General features: G+C 38.4%; 2 protein-coding genes and 1 long non-coding RNA gene across 4 annotated transcripts in view; 2 read left to right on the forward strand and 1 right to left on the reverse strand.

Annotated features, from left to right (window-relative positions):
• The first annotated feature begins 1662 nt into the window (after positions 1-1662).
• On the forward strand, positions 1663-5595 carry LOC112576008. Its single transcript, XM_025258198.1, has 6 exons — positions 1663-1891; positions 2135-2273; positions 2656-2768; positions 3540-3667; positions 3944-4027; positions 4161-5595. The coding sequence occupies exons 1-6, from the start codon at positions 1852-1854 to the stop codon at positions 4179-4181; spliced, it is 525 nt and encodes a 174-aa protein (XP_025113983.1). The 5' UTR covers positions 1663-1851; the 3' UTR covers positions 4182-5595.
• A 4231-nt stretch (positions 5596-9826) lies between these two features.
• LOC112575633 lies at positions 9827-12388 on the reverse strand. The gene is made up of 3 exons (XR_003101680.1): positions 11945-12388; positions 11567-11756; positions 9827-11413 (listed from the first exon to the last, which is right to left on the reverse strand). It is a non-coding gene; the product is annotated as an uncharacterized LOC112575633 (long non-coding RNA).
• Positions 12389-13281: 893 nt separating this feature from the next.
• The window catches only part of LOC112575044, a 45848-nt gene continuing 43262 nt past the window's right edge, over positions 13282-15867 (forward strand). For both annotated transcript variants that reach the window (XM_025256562.1, XM_025256563.1), the window contains exon 1: positions 13282-13604. In XM_025256562.1, the coding sequence (XP_025112347.1) occupies positions 13472-13604 (133 nt within the window). In that variant the 5' untranslated portion in view covers positions 13282-13471. The remainder of the gene's footprint in view (positions 13605-15867) is intronic.

Raw genomic sequence — 15867 nt, forward strand, 5'->3', positions numbered from 1 at the left:
GGATATCGGCTAGACGAATAAGAATAGAATTGATTTAAGATGTTTAAATTTGATAATACTATCCACCAATCATCTCCATTCTCTCTCCCAGATGCAGTGAACTCGTCGTGTTCCATCCCCAGTGTCCAGGAGGAGCAGCCTACGACACTGACCTGCACGTTTAGTGTTGACATCAATGTGAAGAGAAGAGACTTTCACAGTCCTCCGTCTTGGTGATAAGACCAACAACAGTAAAGTTTTAAAGTTTTATTTACAAACATAATGTTAAACGTTTGTTCACTTTCCCAATATAACCGCATAATTAACATGTTCGTTTGTTTTCGTTTTTGTTTTGTCTCTTCTGCTACTCTCTAAATATCACCAAGAAGTATTTGAGAGTTATTTTGTTAAACGTGGATATTTACTGTTAAAGATTTATCTAAGAATTATAAACAGATTCTGGTCTGTAGAAACAAAAATGTAAATATAAATATGAATATATTCTGTAAGTTTTAGGAACTGAAACACAGCGGTGTGTTTTTATTTAATTATAAAGTTGAGGATTTGCACCTATAGTTAACAAGTCCTGGGAAATCTCGCTCCCGCGCACGAATAACGTGCGACGTCATCAGGGGTCAAAGGTGAGACCCAGGCTGTGTCGGTAAACACCGTACAATGGCCGAAAGGTGGACAATAACATCGAAATATCGGAATGATCTTCATCTGTCATGCTCTAGCAGCGAAGATGAGTGTAAAGCGCTGTTGTCTAGGTAACAAACCTGATGTGTTTGAACTCAAAGATCGTGCTTTGTAAACAGAATCAACATGTCCTGAGAATTAATTGTAACGAAATATCAAGATTCACGTGTTTATGTTTCATGTGTTTTATTGCAAAATTCAGTTTTCACACAAGTTTGTGAAAAGCCGCTTGATGGGGTCTGAGTTCTCCGACCAAATGTCCTGAAACTGTGGACGGTCCCGGAGATGCAGGTTGGGTTCCATTTGGCACATGTCTGAGCGTTTGAAGAGATACCCTCAGGTGTTACTGTGTCTACCTGTCTGTCGAACCCATGAAGACGGTTGCAATGTCAAGCTAAGGCTGTTTGCTCTTTATAACCGCTCTTGTACCCGGTTCACACGCTTACTTTAACTACATGTGGTCTACTGTTGGTCCACAGTTTCATACCTGACCTTATTTAATTGTTGGCGATTGTATGTCCTACTTACAGCTACCACTTGACATGTCTTTGTGAATCAGTGTGGGCAATATATGTTTTAAATCTGTTAAACATTTGTTAAAGCTTAAGTAATCATCAACGTTTAATCGTATATTTAATATATAAATAAAGTATTGCAGGCAGAGAGAGAGAGCGTGTTTAAGAATGTCAGTGACTCACACCGTGACAAGATTGTTTATAATTCTGACTGACAACATGAAGGACATGTGCACGGCTCTGCAATACATGACAAACCCAAAATTTTCTAGTTTTAAAAAAAGCGACTCGCTGTGTACTCTAGCTGCTGCTACTCCACCTGAACGACAGCCTCAACTTCATAGTAGTCTTAGGATAAGAGTTGGCTGTTACTTTCATTCTAACCTTTAACTGACAGTATCTTTCCCGACCCTAAAAAGTGTGTGTGAGTGAGTGAGAGAGTGAGAGAGTGAGAGAGTGAGAGAGACTCACCATTGTTACATCACCTGTCCTAGGTGTTGGTATCCTAGTCTGCACCTGGCGACATAACCAGCTGAAGTGCACCACAGGTGCGGGATACGAGTTCAACAACATCGTCACGGATCACCTCGTCATCAGTGTACCGCGAGCGTCACGTGATTACAATGCGACATATGCTTGTCACGTGATAGGCTCTGAAATGAAGGGCTTTCAGTCATGTGACTTCGTCGCTCTACAAGGTGTGTATGTGGGTAGATGGGCAAATGCCTCAACAAAATATAGACTTTTTAAAATATCACTGTGGTTTCAGTAACCCGCAAGACACGTTGAAATGTCTTTGTTGCCTTCAGTTTAAAAATATAATGTTCATACGTAGTTTCATTTTCTTGAGACAGTCGTTTGTAAAATGTGTTTTCAGAAAAGAAAAAATATCCAACAATAGTTCTTTTTTTTTTGTTTTGTTTTTTTTTTGTTTTTGTTAGTCGGCAGTGTCGTCAACATTCCGTACTCTACTGGTGTCGAAGTCATCATCGTATACGTCCTCATCTTCCTCTTTCTCGCCGTCTTCGTCCTCTTTCTCTTGGTTGTACTGAAACTGAAAGGCCTGCAATGCAACGATGTGTAAGGAAACGCGACGAAAGAAAGACAGAGAGAACGTGTGTGTGTGTGTGTACGTGTGCGTGTGTGTGTATGTTCGTGTTTTCGTGCGTGCCTGCGTGAATCTGTTCGCACAGTGTATTATTTGTTAGGTTTCTTGTTTCATGAGATGTAAAATCTTATCGATATATTTATTATTGTCAAGTTTTAAAGCCTCGGCTTCTATTTTTTCCTCTCCTTACAGAAACATCGAATAATCTTTGCTCTCTCAGAATTCTTGAATTTTCGGATTCAGATAAGATGTCAAGTGTTGTAGAACTCACTGTATAAAAACTAATTGATCAGCGTGCTTTCTCTATATAAATCTGGAGTGCAATCAGGTTTCTCAATATTTTTTTTATTACAGGATACCTTGGAAATGTGTTAAGAGGAAAGCCTCAAAGTCTTCAACGGAGGTAAGAGTAGCAAAGGTTGTGCTCACCTTGTCACCACAAGAAAGTATTCAACTCCTTAAAACAGGTGAGTCAGACATGCCACCCTGGAAATTTATAGGAGGAACATGCAGGCAGAAATAAGTACGTGTATATAGGTAGTCAACAAATACATTTTAAACAGCATATCATATTAAAATGAGAGACCTGCTGTATGAGAAATAAATAAATTAATATGCCATAATTACTAGAAACAGTCTATGAAAATCTTGTTACATGATCTCTTTCGGTCAATATATCTATACCTATAATTAATTTTAAATTAAAACTAATTATTCATTATTCGACTATAATATCAGATGATATGGGTAGTAGTATGTTAGGAGCAACGTTTAATATTTATAAGTGTAAATTATAAAATAATCAGCAAACCAACTGTTTAGACGCCTATTTAAAATATACAACACGCAAAAGATACTGGATCCGTTAAAATAAATAGTTTAAAAAAAAGAAAAGCATAGAAACTAATATACTTCTCTGTTATTTACATATTAAGAACGTGAGAAATAAGAACTTCGTGGCGTCTGTATTTCCTAAATTTCGCAGTATGTGTGCAACATAAAAGTAGTCTTTGCATGTCCACTATCTCTAGTCAGAGCCAACGTCCTCCTTCTGTTTGAATAAAACTGTACAAACTTGGGGAACAGTCGTTAATCAGGTGATGAGTAAGTGAGTAAACTGATGATCGCTTCAAAAAATTTTAAATATTAATAAAAAAAGGAAATACTGTTTACATATTTGTTTTAAAGTATTTATTAAAATAAATTTTCTTTGTCTATATGAGGCCAGTTTTCTGTAGATTTTCTCAAACAGAAAACAGGAGTAGAAGTGCTCTGTGATGACAGACTGCGCGGGAAAGTGAGAAAAAACATCTCAATCCGTGGCACGCTACCCCAGGTCAGGCGCTCCCTCCAGATCATCGACGAGGTTAGTAAACTAAACAGCTATTACAAGATAGTTTTCAACAATTAAAATATGATAGCAACCTTCACAGCTCTATATATAAAGGTATAAAATATAAAATGATAGAGAAGAGCATTTCTATGAATTATTTTAAAGGCTAACTCGTCATGTAGAGGAGTAAGGAGTAACCTATGGATACCACATAGAGACAGCACCAAGACTTTCCAGAAATAATATTTCTTTATGGAGTTGCACACTGGCCACAAACTGTCATTGATTGTGGAATCTGTTCGTGGTCAGACCTTGGACAACACATCTGCAGACGTGTTAAACCAAGAGACGTGCTCCCCACCGCAGACATCTTTAACATCTCAAGCAATTTGTGTGAGTTGTTATTGCATTTAGGTTTTGTTTTTTTACATTAGATTGCGAAATATGTGGTTTATTAGTACCATCTTTTAATTTTTTTCATCTTTTACTGCCTTATTAATGTTGCTTCTGGATGTTACTGACACAGACTCAAGTGGAGAGAGACTGATTTCAATGGGTTGAGGCCACGTTCCCTGATTTCGACTTTCTTGGCTACTTCCTGCCTCCTGTCTACTTCAACCGCGTGCCGATGACCAGACAGTCGGTTGCTGGACAAGATATTATAGTCCTTCAGTCAGTATTTAAACAATCAGACTTACTTAGCCAATCTGAGATGATTTCATCAAATACCAGCTTTTCCGCTTCCTCTCCTTTAGGAAAGTGAATAATGTCATCAGCGGGTGTGTAATTGTAGATGTCCAACATGAATTTGAATTTTCTGCCAGCGCCTGTATTGTTTTGTGGCCTTTGACCTACCAGCGATCTGAAGATAGATGGTGGATGGTCGCTACCCTCAAACTGTCTGGAAACTGTTATTGTAGCAAGCTTTCTGCTTTGACTCAGCGTCAATAGATTGACAGAACATTCCAGGTGGGTGATGAAGGAGGATGACATCGAGAACGTGGCAACTTGTGGTTGTCTTCCCTTGACAACCAGCTTCAGTAACATAAAGACTCTACCCAAAAACCGCCACCTGTGTGGTCTTGTGCATTTATCATATCACGAACTTATTTTTATGTCTTATTTATTATTTTATCTCATTTTTATGTCAGTTTTCTTCTATAGTTGCAAGCGTCTTTTTACTTGTCACTTTGTTTTACTTTTGTGTACACGATGTTTAATGTGGCTAATTACCTGCTTCTTCGTCTAATTGTAGTCACATATTTGCTACTGCGTTGATACTAAGCATCATGATGTCTCCGCCATTTATATTAAAGCCTTAAATAACCAAACATCAACCATTAAGGGAGGCAGTCCACCCTGCCTCATGGACGCCTCTATCATGATCACGTGAACACTTAATAATACTGTGATTAAACAGGACAGATATATTGGTAAGTAAAATATACTTGTGTTTGATATGTATTATTTTAACGCGGAAGGTAAGCATGCAAGGGAAGTATTCATCCCGATCTAAGGCCACCAAGGCCGAGGAGCCTGGAGTCAAACTGTGAGTAAACTTTGTAAGAGGTCTCTCTGCCAAACATCGGCGCACAGATGGGCTCCAAGACAAGGGGGGTAAGTCAAGATGTAAACCAATATAAACACAGATTGTTTCACCCGTATCATTCTCAGCTCATTCGCAAGGTAATAATCATCAAGTTACTAACAATGACTTTAACTATCAATGTTGTGGATGTTGGTTGTGGTCTCATCCTGACATCCTGCTTCCGCTTGTTGTTGTGACTGTTGTTCTCTCTGCCACTGTTCCCTGCATGACTGACACAACTTTAACTGTGATAGCTAACTTTCATGTCACTTTAAACATGCCGATGTTTGTTGGCCGTTCCTCTCAGATTTTCTCTTCATTGTTATTTATGTAATTAAAACTTCTTAAAGCTAATTACAAGGATTTGTGTCAAGTCTGTACTGCCTGCTCGTAATGTTGGAAGGAAAATTCTGTCTGCGTTCCATCTATTCCTAAGTTAACTAGCTAAGAGATGAAAAGATGTAGGATGAACATGTAACCACTCGCAGATGAGAGAAATAATAATAGTACGCATACATAATAATAAGAACACAGACACGGACTTACGCAGGATAACATGCACAGTGTACATATAAAAAAACGATAACAAAACAAAAAAACAACCTTGGAAATAGTTTGTGTCTGATAAAATCATCCGTCGTTGACAAGAATAAACAAGATAGTGAAGTTGAAAGGATAGAGATGACTGCACCGGATAATCTTCTTTCCGGCAAATGGTGAGATAAAAGAGGCTGACAGTCGATGGGGCACCAGAAGGCCGTAGATGGACATCATTGTGGTTCTACACAGTCAAGACAGTCAGATAATAAACAGTCAACACTGGTGTGAATAGAACTGGCATTACTCATACAACGGTTGATGTTGCCGGCAAAGGTGACACGTCCACAAAGGATACAAACAATTTCTAAACTTCTGGGTGTTATGATGCTCTACATCGACAACTCTCAATCTCCTGTCCTGCTTTGCCCTGTTATTCCTGTCCCCAAATATTCTAGAATCTGCCTTGTTGCCACCCTTTCCCTCCACCCATCTCCACCTCCATGGGAAACCCGGGTCACAGGTGAACGAGAGAGAATTAAGCGCACAGACTTACAGAAGTATGTGAACATGCGCAGTCAAGAGGATTTGAAGATCACGTGGTACGTGCGAGATTTATTTGCTTTAAGCAAAGATTTAACGTCAAGGTCACAATTATTTGCTTAACTCACTAATTTAGTCTGAAAATATGAAATCATCAAGAATTATATCGGTGATATCACGTCACTGATAATTTTTATGCGTTCTCAAATGGTTCGAGCCTCGATTTCTATCATCTCGACTTATCTGTGCTTGTGGTGTTTTGCAATTTGAGCTTGACTGTTTCCGCACATTATTTAGTACGTAATCGTGGATGTTGTCAGGGACGGGTACACTTTCAACGTCACACATCACTGGAAATCACTGACTGCCATATGTACACACGTCTCCACAAGTGTTCTTTTCACACAGATATCACAGAGATTTGACGTGGGCAAATAAAATTTATATAACTCAACATTAAACATTAAACACATACGTTAGTACAAATCATATACGGTATAACAACGGTATAAATGTCTTTTAGTGGCGTCGTTCAATTAAGTTGGTAGTCTGTTTTTTTTCCAAATAGTTCTCAAATTCCTACTAACAGTTTGGCTTCTGCCATTCACACTTATTCATACTTCCACACTGTCCGGAGCAGTCGTCCGAGAATAAACTTTCCGGAATAATCCACACTTTCCAAGTCTAGAAATTGTCGGTGCTGTCTCGGCAGACATCCGGCCGACGTCCCCGAATGATTCCTTTGAAACAACTCACAAGTTCCGGTTCTCGGCAGACACCCGGCTTCAAAAATTCTTCTGGAATCACCCACTTGCTCCAGAGCAAAACCTCCGCTCCTGCCTCCACCGCTAGTCTCTTCTCTCTCCCGTCTGCTCTCTTCCAATTTCTTTTCTCCCTACGTAAAATCTAAACTTGCGTCATATTATGACGTCGGGTTATGACGTCGGGTTATGACGCCAAACCACGACGCAGCAACAGAGAGCTTAGATATAGAGAGGGTGCACTCCTTCTTTATCCTTACTTGTTAAGAAAAGTAGTGACGGAGTTGCGTCCCTTCGAAATGGGGTGCTACGGCGCAGTTGCTACTATCAACCACTACTAAACAAAGTCGTCGCTAGCACTGTTTATCTTTGGAGTAAATGTCTAGGTGTTTGCGATATCAAATGACCTTTATCTAAGAACAGATTTTTGTGTCTTTTATTGATGAGAATTGCTTAGATAAGGGTAGTTTGGGAGAGTTTTAATACATGTCTGACAGCTGACTATATTTAAAAAGGATAACTTTTATAAATTCAAACAGCACATCCATGAGCACAAATTCGCATTTATTTAAAATCCATAAAAATCTAATTTATGAGAATTTATGAATATGGGAAAAAACAGTCAAAAACAGACTTACACATAAATATAAACAAGCCACATTCAGAAGACTTGCTCACATACTGAGACATATAGATTTCTGTTTACATACAAGCATGAGCAATAAATTCTCACACAAATGATAATAATCATAATTAATAACAAATCATAATACTACTATTAATAATAATGTATATATTTATATACATTCATATCCCTTTTGTAAGAACATTGGTTGACAATTTAAAGATAACAGCTATGCTTACTATGAAATATACAGCAAGCAGATACTCAAAAGGTATCATTCACACATGTACTTTAAATAAAGATTTATAACATTTTCTTTCACACTGTTCTAAAAACAATTTTAAATTACTTTAGCTTAAAAGCTACAAAGGATGTAACTTCAACATTTTTCGATTCTTTTTGTTCCTTTTTCAAGAAGACACAGAGCTATCTTTAAGAGAAAATGAAGGCAAACATTGATAAAATAGATTAATCCCACTTCCTTTCAGATCACACGCACCAAGTGGACAACAGAGGTCAATGCTTTTAGCTCTTCCCACAGAAGTTGAATCAACTGAGATTTAACTTTTTTCCCAGGAATTAACTGGTCAATATTTTTACAATAGGCACACTCTAATATCTTAACAGCCTCTTAAGACTTTTTTGGGGGTTGGACAGTTGTACTGACTTTCCTCGAAATGATCCGAGCAGAGATAGTATCCTTTTCTATACACATCAGATGTGTAAGATGGTCAAAATCTTTCCTTCTCATAAAGTTCATCTTATTTTGGACCTGTTGTAATAATTTTTTTTCAATATATTAATAACAAACATTTTATAACACCTCACCCCAGAGACGAATGCCTTAAATGAAAATACTATAACAAATTTAAATAGGTTTCTAATCAGATAAGTGAAATTCATCACACAGTTTCACAGTATAATCAGTAAAAGTCCTTTTAATAATCATAGTAAAGAGGCAACACGCGTTGTAGTAGACTAGCTGCTCTCAACTACAGTAGACACTTATAGATCGTAATTTGAGAATAAATTCGTAGCTTATCTCTCTTCGTCCTTTGGGAAATTGTGGAAACGTTTTTCTTTTGAGGTTGATTTAAATCTGGCAATCTGACAGTTAATTGCAGAAAAATTTGCCCACCTTGCCTCAAACGATCGCCTTGTGCCGTGTTGTTTCGTAGCACCCCATTACGAAAGATAACTCTAACCGACGAGCTTTCCCGCCGGTCGCGAGTGCACCCTCTCTATATCTAAGCTCTCTGGCAGCAACCCTACTCACTGGTAAGGGCGACAATCCCTGCCTACCTATTCCTAACAGATGTGTTACCAAAGCTACAGAAAAGAAATTTCTCTGTAAGATATTTACATGCAGCAGTAAATATACTCTGGGATTTCAACTGGTTTTAATTTGACAAATAAATACTACTTATTAATGTTAAAATGTTAGTATTCTTTTTACAGACCTATGGGAGACATCAAGAAATTCTTGTATACCTGGTTATGCAAGCAAAAACTGACACCCGAGTATGAATTTAGCTCAGGTGGTGGACCAAAACATTGTCCCAGATTTGAATGCGAGGTAACTTACTAATAAAAGTAAAATCATTGTGAAATACAATAATGTTCCAAACCACTCTTATTAAAGATAGAGTTCAAGCAGATTTGTATAGTCTGATTATAGTAATAGCAGTAAAACTTTTTATAGGATGATTCGTTTTAATGCAAGGAACAGTTTTAAAGTAATTGAAATCAGTTACATGCATCCTTCTAATAAATAGCAGTGGTCATTTGAGATTATACTTAACTATTAAGATGGTTTAGTTTTAGTATACACTTTTTGAGCCTATGTATTTATTATTTCTTGAAGCATATTTTTGATGGATATGTTTCAGTTCATCAGGATATTGTACAAAACTGCTGGATTACAAGTTTTCATTAACATTTATTAAGCAGCTGCGAGTTGAAGGCTTTGACTATGTTGGTGCTGGCAATTCGACCAGTAAGGAGGGGGGGGGGAATTGGTGTTTTACGCCGTGTCAGCAACTAAGGCTATATTACGGCAAGCAGCCAGCCCTGTAAACAGATGCCACGTGCAGAGAAAGAACAGCGGGCCCGAGACGAGAAATGAACTCTGGGCAGTCAACTTTCACTGTATTGGTGACAGGCGCTAACCGTTGCGCCACCGGGCCGCTCGACCAGTAAGAAGGATGCGCAGGCAAAAGCAGCACGTGACTTTACCGACTATCTTGTGCTCATTAAGAAGATCAATGCCAGTGAAGTCCCAGCAGCAGCTTTAAGTATAGATGCTTCTAATTACTTAATCACCTAGCACGTGGGCTAGGAGGCCCGTGACGTCACCGCGGAGTACCTGCCCTGTGACCTCGGAAACCGCCTGACGTCACGGCCACTGTGTACGGCAGTCGTGTGTGTGTGTACATGTATTTGTGCTAATAGATTCTAATTGGCTGGACATGTGGAGAGCGACAACCCTAAGAGAGACTATGAACTGTGTGTAACGTACTCAACGATTGGTAGAGCGGTCATAAAAGAGGAAATAGAACTGGAGCCTCGTTGCTAGAGGAGAGTGCGAGGAGTGTCATCTTCATATTAGTGTTGTATGACTGGACTATGTTGTGATTGATGTACACAAGCGATGTACCAGCGGCACCGTGCAATATCTGCTGTCAGGTCATTATCTCTCTGGTCACGCATCAAGCACCGGACGAAAAATAAATCGACATCAACGAGACACCGACAAAAGGCAAAAACCAAAACCCAAGGCGTCGATGCGACTCAGTGTACGGTAATCAGATTTTTAAAGACATGCAGGACATTGATGAACTTGCCAGAAAACCGGACATTGGGCGTCCAGCCTCGACATTTTATGAGCAGGCGGGAAGGGGGGGGGGTACTGGTGTTTTACGCCGTGCCAGCAACTGAACTCTGGGCAGCCAACCTTCACTGTATTGGTGACAGGCGCTAACCGTTGCGCCACCGGACCGCTTTATGAGCAGGCGGGACACGAGGTCAAAAGCGGGACTGTCCCGCCTAAACGGGACTTCTGGTCACCTAACAGTCTGTAGTAGTATTTTATCGATATAAGAACTTGTAATGATCACAGAGAAAATGTAAGGACGTGTGTGAGGAACTGTAAGGACCACATGACAAATATAAGGACTTATAATGCCATACGGCGAAAATTCTCTACGTAAGGACTTGTAAGGACCCTGCGAACCTTGTATCTTACAGAGAAATTTCTTTTTTATGTTTTCTTTTCAATCTTCCTATTTTAAATATACTTTTACACTACTGCTCATAAACGTGCACTCTTGGGTATATCTCCCAATAACAATATTTTATGCAAAAAAAAACTTTCCCTATTGGTAAAAAGTATGACACCTAGCCAACAACTTCACTTCTCATCACTGCTCATTTACTAGAATCATATGACAACCAGGTTACAAAGACCTAGAAGTATTTTACACTTTGGAGGTTTGGACTTTATCTAGTGTTCCTGGTGTTTCATTTTATTCAGAGGTACAAAGCCACCAGCGTTCATGGTCAGGTGAACAGAAATGAATTTCTCTTTTCGAAAATGATAGTTAAAAATCTCAACTGTGAATGGCCCCTCCGAATGGCCCATTTGGAGCTTCTGATGCGGCATCATAATCCCACCAGCCAGACGATGATTCTGGTGTTTGATCCACTGCTGTGACAGAAGGGGCAGGCTGGAAAAAATAAACAAAAGCCATAACTTTATGCATAAATCTTGGCAAACAACAAGTCTATGCTTTACATGCCGGATGCTTTCCCAGGAGGTTAGAAAATTTCAATAGAGAATCTCTCTAGTAATAAAAGTAATTAGAAACAGCAATACTTACAGCTGCTGCTGGGACCTCATTGCATTCATCTTCATAACGCGCACAAGATAGTGAAGTAAATAAAATTTTCTCCATCCCCTTGTTGACTAATGTTTCTACATGAGTGACCGAACCGATCACTGAAAGGTCCTGTGAGGCGATTCTTCCTTATCCAGAATGGCTCCAATTCTTCAGCCCATACCATTAAAACCTGTAACTCGAGGTTACACAATATATATATACTACCATTCTAAACTATATTCTTCAATTCACACATCTTTCTTTCACATTTTTCCAAGTTCAAAACCTACGTAATTACTAATACCATTTCACAAGACATAACTGAAAAATATGTCATTAATACAATTCCATAAGTAATAACAGAAAAAGATGTCAAACCTCGTCTAGGCGGGGTTAATTCAAAAACGGATCAGTGGTCAGTATCGCCCGCACCCAGCGTGGATGGACACCACCCTGTACTACTTGACAAAGCTCAACTCGGGACATTCACAACTCGTGACTCAGGCACGTCCTCTTCTCTCGGTATCCAGGGCCTGACTAAACATCCTTAACTCTTTCCCGCCAAAACCTACCGGTGAACTGTGTTCACCAAACACTTTCTGTCCCAGTTAACCCTTTCCTTTCTGCTGTTTTCATCCATTCAGCCATACACTCAACGTGCACTTTTAGTCCGTGAGCCGCAAAAGGGTTAAATATTAAAACACGGGGGGCACGGACTGTCTGTGACATCGTCAGCAGCTTTGGTCACGGTTGTCCGAGTTTCCCGACTTCCCCGTGGCAAGACGATGCCTATCCATAGGCATCCACAGGCCGTACTTTGCCCACCCCTGGAATAGAGTTGCGCCTCCCCTCACGTCCGCAAAGTTGGCTGATGGGGAGATGAGGAGTATTTTTGTTTAAATTTTAAATACCGTTTAATAGAAATAATCTCTTATAGTTATTTTTTTATGATTTTTTGAAATAGGTGAATTTCCATGCGCACTAGGAGAATGTGACCTCGTTGAACCCTGACCTAGCTTTGATCGATTTGCATTACAAATAAATAAATAAAAAAATTCAGGTGTCCCAGTGTCCAAGAATATTTCTTTATCATACACCCACAAGAACTTATTTCTATACTGTCTAACTTAGAGGATCAATTAACTTGTGTCAGTGTTTCTATTGCCATGAAAAAGCCGAAATTACCAGGCTGATGTCGTTTTAAACTGAATGAAGCTTTCTTTGATGTCGGCCAGTGAGCGTTCTTTCCATTTCTGTGACATGTGATTAAAAAGAATGTTGAAAATAGCTGTTTAATGGATTAAAAATAGTGAAACGAAGGTTATAATGAAAATAGTGTCAATTAATTACAAAAGATACATCAATGACCTGTTTCGCTTTTGTCATTAGCAGAACAACTGATGTGGAACAAGTTATGAATGTTGTCAGAAATTTCAAAAAATAGAATAAATAACCATGTGTGCATACACTCACTTCTCGCGAACAGGCGCACACGCACACAAACACAGAGCAGACAGACTACCACTCAGACGTAGACATCTTGTATATCTTGACTTTTCATGCGTCGTCATCAACAACACTTTTCTCTTCATCTATTTCCTGGTGACAAAAAATGTACCACTGCTGCCCATGTTATGACCTCGCCAGTCACGTGGCTAAGCATCACTTCATGTTCAGCATCTCTAACACAGATCACTTCCGTGCGAGCTGACAACGCGTGCAACAAATTCAGATTATAAATAAACAAGTCCCCAGTAGGAATAAATTAGCTGCTAGCTGCTATGACTCTAGTAAGAGACTATGTGATGATCATACTGTTGATTTTGATGTGACTCATATAAGTAGCAATTTAAAATATTCTAGGGAACAATTGGCACGAGAGTGACCCGTGATCACTACAGTGACATGATGCTGCACCAGACGGCTAATAACCGTTACCGCCCATGGAATGCATCTCCCTTTCAAGTCGCAGCTCTGGTCTTTGTCGTCAGCCTTCAACTTTCTTTGTCATCACTCAGTGATGCTGTACCTGCACAGGGTATGTTGCTTTATCGTGGTGTGGAGAGCAGTAGTCATGGTACTGATATGTTATCCCTCTTTATATTCAGTTTTAAAAGAGTAGATTTTTGTAATGTCAAATGTACAACCTCACACATTCAAGAACTACGACAGACATATACAAGCACACAAAATACACATTAAACACTCGTAAAACCTAACGAGCAAACAGGTAAAAGAGCAAAGCTGCTGATAAAACTTTAAACAGTTTCTTATATCTTGTAAGTGATTTTACTCATCTGTTTCATCAAAATTACTTTAATTTTTCAAATGTATCTGTAATGACATACTGATTTAATATATTTTATCCTTTATTTCATAATTTATCCCAGATTACTGCAGTAGTAAGAAGTATCACTAAAGATGTGCATGTGCAGACATCTATGTGCATTTTATGCCTGGAAGCAGAGTAATATCCCTTGTGGGAAAGAACAAATGTCAGCATAAGATAGCATTTATATAATATCAGAACATTATGGGTAAACAGGGTTATGTATGTTTGTCAACTAAAAGATTGCATATTGATTTATTGGATCTGTTATGGGAACAGTATATATGGGCTGGTTGCATATTTAGATGTAGCTGTATATACTATGCTATTTAGTAGGTACTGTTGCAACTATTTATAGATATTTATATGTAGTGATGGATGTAAGTATAATGAACTTATTCAATATATCATTAGTTATATTTTTTTGGTGAGAGTATATATGTCTGATGACCAAAGGCTCAAATTTGTATTAAAATTTGCCTCTAGATCGCTGTTGAGCATGCTGTTTGTTTTGCAAACATGATTGTATCCGCCATGTCATGATAACCATGAGTAATCAGCATGAAAGATGTCATGTTATGTCATGTCTCTCTCTCACTCTCTCTTTCACACACCCACATATAATACTTCTCTGGGTCTTTATCCACCACTGGTAAGCCTAGCATTAGGATGTGCTTACATATTTAAAACATTAAGTCGTTTGAAATACTTCCCGACTAAAGTATCTTTAGTAAATATGTACAAATACTTGCCACTCTCTGCATATTACACTCTCTGGTGATGTCTTACTTTATTTTACACAAAGGAACTTTGCTTATTATTCCCTGTAAAGGGCGAGGGCTAGAATAAAAAGCAATCTTGCTCATTTGACCGCATTCTACCGCGAATAAAGAATTGTCATTGGTATTGACATTTTCATTGTCTCTCTTTCAACCCTCAAAAATAACCAGACTATAGTGTCAGGCTTTCGCTCTCATTATTTAAAATTGCATCTACATGTCCTCTCAACAGCTTCTACTTGTTAGTTGAGTATCAAGTTTAACTCGCAAAGTGGTTTGAGTGGCTATGATAGGGAGGGTCAAAGGTCTAGTGACTCGGTGAAAATCTGGTATATTACTCATCTCTTTTCATGGCTCAACATAAACATTTTTAAATCACCATCCATAGAAAGTTCAATTTAGGACCTATTTTTAATGAATACAGTAATTGTTTACTTAATAAGCTGAAATATATATTAAGTAAAATACAGTTTAAGATCTCCCACTGGGTGTAGCCTTGACAATTAAGACTTTTATTAGTTTTAGTAGTCCTGGTGTCTGTATTGACCTCTTGCTCTGTGTGATGATATCTCTAGACCTGTAATGAGCAATATTTGAAAACATTCACAATTTATCTAATAATAGTCTGGTATATGTTAATGAAATATAAAAATGTGACTCAACGTTTCTGCAATCTTAACACAAAAGCATGAGCTATTTATTCCAAAGGTATATAGGTTATAAGGGAACAAAAAATCACAGTTAAATAAAGCTTGGTTAGAGTATCACTTTTTATCGGTAAGTCGCGTAATATTTTATTTATTATAATGCCATTCGTACTAATACAGACAAAAATCACAGTTATATAAAAATGCCTAATGGATCGCGGATTTGGATGGATATTATATTAAAAAGAATAGAAATAGTAGAACCAAACATATACGAAACCCACTGTCTCCTTCATTTATCCTAGTAGGAATAAGATTCTTGCTGTAGACAGACGACTGATGTGGAACAAGTTGTGATTCTTGTCAGAGGTTCAATAGTTTGAAATATTGCTCTTTGTTTGTTCTTGATATAAGGTAAAAACCAAATCAACCTCCAAGCCTGTGATGTTACACTTGTAGCTAGGTAAAGTAAACCGATATTTCTTTAGTAGGAGAAATGAAAGAAGAAATTCTTCGGGAGAAAATGCATAGCAGGACATAGAAATC

Source organism: Pomacea canaliculata, linkage group LG11 (assembly GCF_003073045.1).
Source record: "Pomacea canaliculata isolate SZHN2017 linkage group LG11, ASM307304v1, whole genome shotgun sequence".
In the NCBI taxonomy this organism is placed as follows: domain Eukaryota; kingdom Metazoa; phylum Mollusca; class Gastropoda; order Architaenioglossa; family Ampullariidae; genus Pomacea; species Pomacea canaliculata.